Source organism: Xenopus tropicalis, chromosome 2, assembly GCF_000004195.4.
Source record: "Xenopus tropicalis strain Nigerian chromosome 2, UCB_Xtro_10.0, whole genome shotgun sequence".
NCBI classification, from domain to species: Eukaryota; Metazoa; Chordata; class Amphibia; order Anura; family Pipidae; genus Xenopus; species Xenopus tropicalis.
Window position 1 is genome coordinate 75,042,285 of NC_030678.2, and position 12,673 is coordinate 75,054,957.

Here is a 12,673-nt window from a genome sequence, read left to right on the forward strand (position 1 = left end):
TTCCAGTTAATATCAGTTCCAGTCCAAATAATAATATGAAAAGTAGGTGATATTGAATAGCGAGTATCTAACCTGAATGATTACATTTCTTTGCACTTCTATAGTAAATCAGCTCTCATGAATTGCTCCATATTCATTGACATATTCCTAGCTTGATGCACAATAATACAATATAAACAAACCATATGCATAGCATTTAACTAACCCATAGTGACCTGATATATCACCTCAGCAGTGCTTCGTAATCAACAGTTTTCAGATATCCGTCCCGTTCGACCATCAGATTTTTAGATCTCTGAATTTAAACAGAATGAAAAATTGTTTAGAAGAAATGAAAACAAAGAGAATGTTATCCTCCCATTAGTTAGTAATGGGTGGAGGCCTTTTTTGGGTTTTTTTTCCCACCTCTGGGGCATTAAAGAGTTAAACAGAATGGCGTTTATGAAGTAAGTTCCTTTACATGTTTTAGATAGAGTGGTTATAAATGTTTTTGTAGAGCCTATGATTATGTCCCTTGTGGATGAAAAGTATTAGGCGGATTTTTAATGCTTTATTTGGAATAAAGGATCTTTTAACCACAGTCTGATGTGCAAGCCATTTTACAGGATAAATTTGTAATATGCTTAAGGCAGAAGGACCCCAGTAAAACTACTAAAGAAACTTTTATCATCTTATCTCTTGAAACCCTGAAAATGCCAATGTCTCCATATTTATAAATGCTATAAAATGTTGCGTACCAGCATTAGCTAGTGCTGCCTAACTGCTACCCTGGCTCTTTCGTCCAAAAGCAGTGATAATGGCTGAAAAAATGACAAAATCTCTGAGGCTTTAATATCTGTTGTTAAACTAAACATAATATATAGGAAAATGTACATAGAAAACATTAAACGCATTAAAGAACATGTAAAGCCTACATTTGCCTACAATGTAGTTAGGCACGTCTCCCCCACCCAAATGGCATTATTTGTACTGTTTATATCCCCCTCCGTTTGCTAGCACCATCACATTTTCCTAAAGCAAATAGCAGCTTTCACTTGGTAGCCATTTTTCCTCTGATACATAATCAGATACATTTAAATCTGCAAACAGCACACACACAGACTCTTATTCAGCCTACATTTCATCAAAAATACAGGCTCACACAGGCAGAACTGTCTGATCAAAGTTCTGCTTTGTTTGAGCTGAGCTCAGGAGAGAAAATTGGGAGAAAAAATTGAAGCAGACAGCTAGAGCTGAGTTTCTATGGGAACCAGCATTGCCATCTCTTTACTGGCTGCTAGACTGGGGGGCGTGTTTAGTAATCGGAGCTTAGAACAACTGAGAATGCTCACAAGCCAGAAGTCAAAGCAAATTCCTGAAAGAGGGGGCCGAGTGGGTTACAGGAGGAGAAGGAAATCTAAGTGATTAAGGAGATGTTGCAGCCATACTATTAATCCATGGACAACCAGTGTGGCAGGTATTGAAACATTTCAAAGAGGCTGTTCACTGATAACATTTTTGTGTGCGGTTTACATGTCCTTTAATAGAAATGTATAGAGAGGAGTCAGATTGTACATTTTGGGCACCCCTGACATAGACATTCACTATTTATAGGACTGGTGGGGGGCTGTTTGGGCCTCTCTGCACTTGGAATGTCAAGGCCTATTTTAAATACCAGTCCAAACATGTATAATATAACTCTATATATATACTATGAGGAATCCTACGGAGTTGCCCCTGCTATGAAAGGAACTATGAACAGCTCCATTCAGCTGATAATGGCCAGTGATATTGTGCCACACCGCCTTTGTGTTTTTGCTATGTAACTTTAAGCATAGTAGGAGATGATAAGGAGCTTGTGGCTAGCCTGACAGTGAAACAATGATTGCACAGGTGGAGGTAAGATTGCAAGCTTAGCTGTGTGCTTGGTGATTAAAACAGATGGACAATATATGTGCTTTCCTCCCTTAATATGTCCATAAGGCACATCTACATTAAAAACTGAATATTATATTTATATTAATTGTTGCCTTGTTTTCTGTGAACTTATCTGCATCATGCAACAGGTGCTGGCGTGTCACTTTTGAATGATCATATTTATGTGGTGGGTGGATTTGATGGCACTGCGCACCTTTCTTCTGTTGAAGCCTACAACATTCGGACAGATTCCTGGACTACAATGACCAGCATGACCACACCCCGTTGCTATGTGGGAGCTACTGTTCTAAGAGGCAGGCTGTATGCTATAGCAGGGTATGTAAAACAAGCTGTTTTTCCTCCTTAATAGCAAATTTTAAGATGCTTTCAATTCTAAGTTAACCTTGTAGGCTGTAGTTCCTTCAGTTAAAGGAACAGTAACACCAAAAAATGTATATATTTTAAAGAAATTAAACTATAATGTACTGCTGCCCTGCACTGGTAAAAATTGTGTGTTTGGTTGAGAAACATTACTAGAGTTTATATAAACCCTTGTGTGTAGCCATGGGGGCAGCCATTCAAAAGAAGAAAAGGCACAGGTTATATAGCAGCTAACAGATAAACCCTGTAGAATACAATGGTGTCTTATCTGTTATTTGCTATGTAACCTGTGCCTTTTTTCCAGCTTGAATGGTTGCCCCCATGGCTACACAGCATATTTATATAAACTATGGTAGTGTTCCTGAAGCAAACACCCGAGTTTTACCATTGCAGGGCAACAGTACATGATATTTCAATTACTTTAAAACTCTTTCATTTTTTGGTGTTACTGTTCCTTTAAAGGGAAAAAATAACCCCCTTTTTTGACAGATATATTATCTGAATGAGCTCATTTTTCTAAAGAATAGGGCTTATATATTTCATTTAACTATTCGGATTCTGTTCTGAATTTGCCCAAATCCCTTATGATGGATTAGGGGGTTCGGCCGAATCCAAAAACTGGGTTTGGTGCATCACTAGTTTTAATTAATTTATTCATTAATAATTATTCTTATTGTTTTCCAGCTATGATGGGAACTCTCTTCTGAACAGCGTTGAATGTTATGATCCTCTTATTGACAGCTGGGCTGTAGTAACATCTATGGCTACTCAAAGATGTGATGCTGGTGTTTGTGTTCTCCGGGAAAAGTGATCACAGGTGTCTGTTTTAGACATGAACTGCTTGTTTTTGCATGCCACTGAGGATGTAAAAAAAAAAAAAAGTCCTAAAATTAACTGAATTCAGTCCTTCTTTATGGTTTGCAGAAGTGGGTAAAATAAGTACAAAATGCATGCCATAATAGGGAAGATTGCCTAAATCTGTGAAAGACTTCTGTCACCAGCAGTACTGTGAAACCTGTAAGTCATGAGTGAATGGGAAATTGAAAATCCTCTCATTTAGTCATGTGTGTCCCTCTTTCTGTTTTTATGCAAATGTGTGGTTTTGTGGTACAAATAATTACTTCACCAGTAACATTCAGGTGAATTAAAGTGCCAAAGTAGAAGACAATGCCACTAACCTTACTGAGCCATACTGCTTACTGATATTTCTTTCATCTGTGCCTTAAATTTGACAGGTACTTTAGGTCAGCATATTTCATGTATTATTTGTATATGATTTCTATGTCCTAACATACGTTTCAAAGAATAACTGAATGAAGCTTGTCCAGTATCCACACAAACTGTAATGCTTATATCAGTTATGGATCACATATGGCTATATCTTGCTTTAAAACCTGAGGTGGATTTGTCTTTCCCAGAACAACATTTGATGTACATGTCTGTAGCCCTAGTAATTTTCAGTTATGAAAATGACACATTGTCTGTGAATGGTTAATATGTTAACTTTTACTATGCCCTATATGCACTTACACTTGATCTTATCTTAGTCTGAAAAGGTTGATTTTTCAAAAATGCCTGTACTTTCTATTAATTTCTGACTTCTGACAAAACTTAAAGGAGAAGGAAAGTTATTTTGGCATTTTAGTGCCAACAGATTTGCCACATTAGTGCCACCTGAGTAAAGAGCCCTAGAAGCTCCCTCCAATAGCAGCTGCCATTTTAGCTTGGTGTTGGTGGCTTCCTGCTGCAGTTAAAGCTGTTGGAAGCGCAGATCACACATTCCTAAGGGGGGGTGAGTTCTTATGCATTCTTATGGGAGGGGAGAGAGGAGAGAACTGAGCAGACTCGTGTCCCAAACTTAAAGGAGCCCTAAAAGAAAGGAAGTCTGATACTGAAGAACATGTTCACAAAAAAGGAGACAAGAAATCCTGTGCAATGTTTCTGTGTGTGCTTATGGCTGTATTTAACTTTCTGATACAGCTTACTTAGTTTTTACCTTTCCTTCTCCTTTAAAGCAGTCAGGGTGGTGGGAACTGTAGATAAACATCTAGAGAGATGCAGATTTAATATCTTTGTGCTAAGTCAGGTAATGCAGGTTTCTAAGCTTTCAATATGATCTTAGGAGATAAGTCTGTTCCTCAGTGTCTTTTAATTCATTAAGTACTACGTGAAGCTGCAGCATTCAAGGATAAGTAAACCTTAAAAAATAATGTAAAAATTAAAAATATTATTTCACATAAAAATTACTGCCAATACAATACATGTTTGCTCCACTGGCTCCAACTGTCAGTTCCTGTAACTGTACATTCAAAGACTTTTAAAGCAGTAAACCTTCAGAAGGAAAACAGAAGTGTTCTAATGTTGCTCTGCTCAGGAAGAAGATGAAAAAAGGGCATCCTTAGGCTTCTGATCTCTTTCTTGAGCAGAGCAACATAAGAACACTTCCTTTTTCTTCTAAAGTTATATGTCTTCTACTGTACACTTACAGGAACTGACCAGCAGGTGGTACTGTTAAACAAATTCATATATTAGCAGTTAAAGGGGTAGTTCGCCTTTAAATTAACTTTTAATATATTATAGACATTGATATTTTGAGACAATCAGCAATTGGTCTTCATTTTGTATGGTTTTTCAGTTATTTAGCTTTTTGTTCAGCAGCTCTCCATTTTGTATTTTAGCAGCTATCTGGTTGCTACAGGGTCTTTTTTACCCTAGTATCCATGCAGTGGTTTGAATAAGAGATGGGAATATGGATAGTAGAGGGCCTGCACAGAAACATAAGTAATAACAATTGACAATAAAAATTTAGCCTTACAGAGCAATAGTTTTTGGCTGCCGGGTTCAGTGACTCCATTGGAAAGCTTGAAATTGGCAGAAGAGAAAGGCAAATAATTAAAAAACTATAAAAAATAAATAATGAAAACCAATTCCAAAGTTGCTAGGAATAGGGCATTCTGTAATATAACAAAAGTTAACATAGGTGAACCACTCTATAACTTTGAAACTGAAAAAAAATAATGAATGTAAATTGCAAAAGTGCTTAGAAAAAAATCACATTTTTAAAGGTTTACTTATCTTAACGCAGAAGTGCTGGAGCCACAGATTCTGCATTTCCAAGATTCCTTTTAATAAATTCTGCAAGGCATATTGCAGTTTGGCAATAGCCCAACACTTAAAGGGTTAACAAAAAAAAATCCAGTTTTTAGCAAGCACTTCAGAACACCAAACATCCACTGGTGATTACAATTATTTTGTAAAGATTGTTTTCTAGTCAGTCTATACTCGTGCTGTACTCTTATTTCCTGAATATGGCAGTCTGCTCTACTTTGAAAAAGTGTTTTACATACACATACTGTATATATGTAAAAATATATGTGCATATGTATATATGATGTTCAGTTTATGTCACGTTGATGATAACATTTTGTTTAAATGAGATTCTAATGCAGTTAGCTGCAATGCTGTGAAGACCATTTATGGCTCTGAAAGAGCTATGAACTTTGAGTGGGAAAATTCAATTCAATACAGCCATTAACTATAATTTCTGTCATTACTCCTGACTCATTTGACTTTTTTGACCACTGTTTTATTGGTATACTGTAATTAAAGTAAAAAAGATCCAGCAACACTAAATCCAACAAGGCCCAGTTGGTGTTCAATAAAAAATATTTCCCAAATAATCTTTCAACTTTGTTTTCTTTGTTTATGTTTTATTTTAGCCTAATGATTTTTCCCTGTTGAATTCGCCTGACTGGTGTTGTTTTTCACCTAAATTTTAATTACTGTGCATCAATTTATTTCAGTCTCTTTAATGCTGGTCTCCTAATAATGTGCTTTAGTATAGACTATGACTTCTTTTTACAATAATACTTTTTTTTTTTTTTTTTTTTTAAATGGTGCTGATATTTCTGCATAAATATGACCTAAAACATGGTCTATTGGTGCAATATATAAGTCACATTAGGTACTTGTTTATTTATTAAAGGAGAACTAAATCCTAAAAATGAATATGGCTAGAAATGCCATATTTTATATACTAAACTGACTGCACTAGGCAAAAATTTGCAGCATTTCTATCGTAGTAATGATATGTCTTCACAGTTGTCACAGGAGCTCCCCATCTTAGATTCTGTTAGAACTGTCTGGCACACTGCACATGCTCTGAGCAGCTGTTGAGACGCTAAGCTAAGCTTAGGGGTCGTCGCAAATGATCAAGCAGAAAATTAGATTTGTCTGTCTTGGAGCGTTATGATACAGGGCTGATTATTGAATTCTGATGCTAATTGCACTGGTTTCAGAGCTGCCATGTAATGTGAATGTGAATCAGACTTTTGACATTGTTACATTTATATTCTATATATACAGTATATTTTGAGTAGGTCCCTAAGCTCAGGTAAGTGACAGCAGCGCAGAACATCTGCAGGGAAGCAGAAAAGAAGATGGGGAGCTACTAGGGGCATCTTTGGAGGCACAGATTTCCCCTGCTAAAGGGCTGGTACCGAAGCCCTAATTTGATTGTGCTGTAAGGGACAGTAAAACTAAAAAATAAAAATGTTTCAAAGAAATTACAATATAATGTACTGTTTCTCTGCACTGGTTAATGTTGTGTGTTTGCCTCAGAAACTCTACTACAGTTTATATAAATACCCTGCTGTGTAGCCATGGGGGCAGCCAGTCAAATTAAAAAAGGAGAAAAGGCACAGTGCATTCTACACAGTTTATCTGTTATATAACCTGTGCCTTTTCTCCTTTTTTCAATTTGAATGGCTGCCCCATAGCTACACAGCAGGGTATTTATATAAACTATAGTAGAGTCAAACACACAACATTTACCAGTGCAGGGCAACAGTACATTATATTGTAATTACTTTAAAACTTTTATTTTTTAGTTTTACTGTTACTTACAGCACAATCATATTATTGATTGGGTCTCTGGACAGCTGTTAGAATTATTTGTTAAGCTGGCTGTGAGGAGCTGATGTGCTGTATAACTACTACAAAACATTTGAAGGCTAGACACAATCAACTTGTCTATATGAGCAAAATTTAAATAAAAAATATATAGACCTTTGTAGAATGTAAGAATCTGGAAGAAAAACAGGTTCAGACAATTTATCAGGGCAGACAGCAATCAAAGAAGGCAAGTCTTCTCTGGCTCAAGCAGGAGTTCCTGACAACAGCTGTAGATACACCACATACCATCCCCTAAAGTTAAGGTTGCATAAAAACATTCTCAAAGTAATGCAATCTGGCGAGAGTAGCACACAATCTCAATTATGTAATGCCCTCCACTGAAGTTTAATCAGCTCATGTGGGCTATGGGTGGTGTGTGAGCATTATGGCAAACAAACCTAATGATGCAAGTAGGGATGCACCGAATCCCGGATTCAATACGGGATTCGGGCCAAACCCAGCCTTTTTTTTTTTTTAAGGATTCGGTTTCAGCCGAACCAAATCGGAATCCTAATTAGCATTCAGAAGGGTTAAATGGTAAGGAAGGGGAAATTTTCGCTACGTGCTGCGTGAGCACCAATTTTTAACCCTTCCCGGCCCTAATTAGCATATGCTAATTAGGATTCATATTCAGTTCGGGATTCGGCAGAATCCATCAGGGTGGGTTCGGTCCATACCTAGATGCAAACATCCTGGTGAAAATAGTGACCACATGGCCATGGGACTGCAGTAACACTGCGCTGATTCAGTAGCGCCCCAGACAGATACAGCAGTTACATAGCTCCCAACTGTCCCGATTTTCGCGGGACAGTCCCTCTTTTGACAGCTCAGCCAGCAGTCCCGGATTCTTACAGAAAAGTCCCTCATTTCCATTTGATCTTCTGCACTGAAGCTAAAAAAGATACAAATTTAAATAAAGAGTAGCTTTTGGCAGAGAGCCTGGAAAGTTGACAAGCTTCAGGTGCACTTAAAAACATTATTTCTCATTTTTAATTAAAAAGTAGCTTTTGGCAGAGCCCAGAAAGTTAAAAACCCACACCTGCACTGAGATAAAATTGTGACATAAGCTAAACATGTCTCTTGGGGGGAACTGAGACTTGCAGCTTAAAGGGCAATTTCACCTTTTTTAATAAAATTGCAATAACACATAAAACAAGACCCCAAAACCCACAGAAATGTGTTCAAACTTTAAATAACCTGCCAAATTTAGTCAAATGGGAGTGATATTTAGGGGGTGTAGTTGCAAAAATGGGCGTGGTCAAACAAATTTGCCATGCAGCTGCATTTCTTTCTGTGCCTCTTTCCATTTTCAAAATGTTGGGAGGTATGCTGTTATTTAGAGACACATGTGCCCACATGAGATGAAAGAACTGCGACTTTGCATGATTTTGGAAGCCTCCCATAGGACTCAATGGCACTCTGCAGCTCCAACCTGGCCCAAGGAAAGTCTCCCATAGGGCTCAATGGCACTCTGCAGCTCCAACCCGGCCCAAGGAAAGTCTCCCATAGGGCTCAATGGCACTCTGCAGCTCCAACCCGGCCCAAGGAAAGTCTCCCATAGGGCTCAATGGCACTCTGCAGCTCCAACCCGGCCCAAGGAAAGTCTCCCATAGGGCTCAATGGCACTCTGCAGCTCCAACCTGGCCCAAGGAAAGTCTCCCATAGGGCTCAATGGCACTCTGCAGCTCCAACCTGGCCCAAGGAAAGTCTCCCATAGGGCTCAATGGCACTCTGCAGCTCCAACCTGGCCCAAGGCAAGTCTCCCATAGGGCTCAATGGCACTCTGCAGCTCCAACCTGGCCCAAGGCAAGTCTCCCATAGGGCTTAATGGCACTCTGCAGCTCCAACCTGGCCCAAGGCAAGGCACGATACTGAAGCTTGAATAAATCCCAAACTTTCGTACTCGGCATGACGGCTACAAAAAAGTCGCTACAATTTACGAGCAAGTAGTAATGGCTACGAAAAAGTTGCAACAATTTATGAGCAAGTCGTAATGGCTACGAAAAAGTCGCGACAATTTACGAAAAAAACGCATTTGGACGCTTTTCGGACGTTCGTGGATTAGTGCCCCTTAGGGTGACTCTGCCATGGCACTATCTGCCTGAAGTCAGGTTTTTCCCTGATAAAAAATTATCATAGTGTTTGTGTATCGCAACCTTATACAGGGAGTACAGCAGAAAATAATGTGAAAGATGTCAATTATCTGTAAACCGCCATTAAACATGTCAGCGACACAAAAAGACTAATAACATAGGTTTATGAAGACAAGTTGAAACAGTCACAAGTGGGTACTTTCAATTTCTCTAGGAAGTTTTTAGGTAGGTGAGTTTGAAAAAAAAATGTTAACGCTAAACCAGAGCATCCCTTATACAACAACCTAGTTCCCCCCGTACTTCCTGTAGAAATAATTCTTCCTTCCTTCCAATGGACTTTGCAATCACGTGGTGTGCATACGTCACGGATGACATCAGTAGGTCGGGCCGCGGAGTAGGAATCTGTCGGTGTTAGTGATGGAGCAGGATTTGGTCTCCGTAGATGGCAAGAACTCCCGGGCTGTTCTCTGCCAACGTTGTGGCTGTAGGGTACTGTCAGCTGGGGTGGCCACCCTGGCAAAACGAGAGGTAAGGAAATAAAGGTAGACTCGCTGTTTACCCGCCGCAGCCATGAATATTCAGGGTACACCAAGTGAAAGTGACCTGCCGCCCCATTTATTCAGATATTGCGGTTTACTCAAGTTAAAGATTTAAAGCGCGAGTTATTATCTATAAGTCATTTTAATGTATTATCCTTGTATATTTGCCCCGTTATTAAGCGGCCTTGCTTACACTTGCTTCCTACAATATTAAGTGATCCCCTTTCTTTTCATCAGCTCCCTTTGCCCTCAAGAAAGGCTTGCTCTTTATTTTAAGCACATAGGAAGGGATTGTTCACCTTCACTTTTAAAATCATGTAGAGTCGGAGACATTTTGCAGTTGGTCTTCATGTTTTTATTATTTGTGTTTTTTTTTAATTACTAAACTTTTTGTTCAGCATCTCTGCAGTTGCAATTTCAGCAACTGTTTGGTTGCTAGGGTCCAATTGAATATGAATAGCATGGGGACTGAACAGAAATATAAGTAATACAAAGTAGGAATAGCAATAAAGTTGTAGCTTCCAAGAGCAATTGTTTTTTGGATGCTGGGGTTAGTAACCCCATTTGAAAGCTGGAAAGAGGCAGAAAAGGTAGTCGAATAATTCAGAAACTATAACAAATGAAGATCAATTGAATGTTGCTAGAAACAGGGCATTCTATAACATACTAAAACTTAAACCTGAACTGCCACCTTGAATAACCAGCATTACATTTATGAGAACATAACTTTTGCATGGCCTATTGCTTTAGTTGTACCTTTTAGCCTATGTGCCAGTGATGTTCCTGTTTGTAATGGTAATCAGATTGATTTGGTAATACAAATATATTCTGTACCATTATTCACTTAAAAAGGGTATTGTAGCAACAGAGGCAAGTTGTGCCGTGACCCAACAATCATTTTGATTTTTGAGTTCTACCATCTTAAACTTCCTTTATGTTCCAATTATTGTACAACATTTATGTTTAATGCCCTAGCTTTTTATGTTGATAAATAATATTTTATTTGTATGCAGTTGCTTCTCCCTTCAATGAGAAAGAAGTCCTCTTTGTCTGAAAGCTCCTCTCCAGACTGTGAACTCCTTGCTGAACATTGGCTGGTACATGATATGTTCACCTTTGAAAATGTTGGATTCACCAAGGATGTAGGAAGTATAAAGTACCTAGTGTGCGCTGACTGTGAAGTGGGTCCTATAGGATGGCACAGCTTGGAGGAAAAAAGTAACTTTTATGTGGCATTGGAAAGAGTTCGTCATGAGTGAGACATTTGTCCATGGAAACCTGACTTTTCTTATGCAAAGACATGGCTGATCACCTGTCAGATCCCTTGTTTACCATTTTCAAATATTTTGTTTCTTTCATAGTATAATGTTTTTGTTATGACTTCAATATAACTTCTAGATCCATACAAAATGTATTATTACATGAAAATCAAAATCTGCAGAAAAAATAGTTTTATTGTAAAGTTCTGTGTCTAGGAAAGGGTTCTGTTAATCTAATATTGAATGGGAACTGTATTCCACAGATTTACTACATTTTCTTGCAGTTACACTGTAATGGGCAGCCTCTGTAATGGTTTTATTCCATGTTTCTGCCCCTTTAGTAGTTAGTTCATGTTATAGTTTCTGTGCCTATTGATAAGTAATTGCTTGTAAAATACTTGCCAACATGCTTGTATTATAACCTAGTAAGTTAGGTTGAAAAAAGACATTTGTCCATCGAGTTCAACCATAATGCCTATATATAACCTGCCTAACTACTAGTTGATCCAGAGGAAGGCAAAAAACCCCATCTGAAGCCTCTCTAATTTGCCACAGAGGGGAAAAAAATCCTTCCTGACTCCAAGATGGCAATCGGACCAGTCCCTGGATCAACTTTTAGTAAGAGCTATCTCCCATAACCCTGTATTCCCTCACTTGCTAAAAAGCCATCTAACCCCTTCTTGAAGCTATCTAATGTATCAGCCAGTACGACTGGTTCAGGGAGGGAATTCCACAACTTCACAGTTCTCTCTGTAAAAAAATCCTAAATACATCCTAAATCCTTATACATAGAATAATAACCACCCTGTTACTTATATGTCGGGCATCCCCAATATTAATGCCTACTAGAATTAATTAATTAGGTGACTATGGAAGCATTGGGAAGAATTTCATTGCCTGTCAGTAGGCTAGAGTAAAGTCACATTTTATTTTACAACTTTCCTTCTAAAGCTTGTAGCCTTTTCAATACTGCTACCCTAAAACACCACTTTCCACAAGATACAAGAGTAAAGTTTCCTATCCATGGTAGGATCTGCTTATTAAGTGCTAAGTATAAGTAACTCTATAACCCTACAATACTTTGTAGCTCTTTTCCTTACTTACTATGTTCTCATTAACTGAATGACCAAAAATTAGAACTGGAAAGCTGAATAGCGACATTATCACAAAGTAGTACATATTTTTTAAAAGGGTATTTTAACCCATATATATATGTTCAAGATGCTAAATGGAAACTGTTGTTGAAAAAAATGTTTTCTAATTTCTTTTTCCCATGCTACAAGCTGAAAATTTCTCCTTTAAAGTGGAATGCATTCTGTTTAGTGGTATGATTTACTTTGCCTTAATATAATGTCAGTTATTTCTATGATGAACTTAGCCATATTATAAAATAAGTGACTAATACAAAGGAAACTACAGAAGTAACAGGATAGTTAATACTAAGTAAAAGGTAATGTCCATTCCATGGAAGTTATGTTTAATATTGTACAAATAGTATAATTTGACAAAATAGGTTATTGTTAGCAAAAATACACCTGTTTGTTTATATTTA

General features: G+C 37.9%; 1 protein-coding gene across 1 annotated transcript; it reads left to right on the plus strand.

The window, feature by feature from the left end:
* Positions 1-9,651: 9,651 nt before the first annotated feature.
* On the plus strand, positions 9,652-12,673 carry rabif (RAB interacting factor). The gene is made up of 2 exons (XM_002939629.5): positions 9,652-9,851; positions 10,876-12,673. The coding sequence occupies exons 1-2, from the start codon at positions 9,741-9,743 to the stop codon at positions 11,119-11,121; spliced, it is 357 nt and encodes a 118-aa protein (XP_002939675.1). The 5' UTR covers positions 9,652-9,740; the 3' UTR covers positions 11,122-12,673.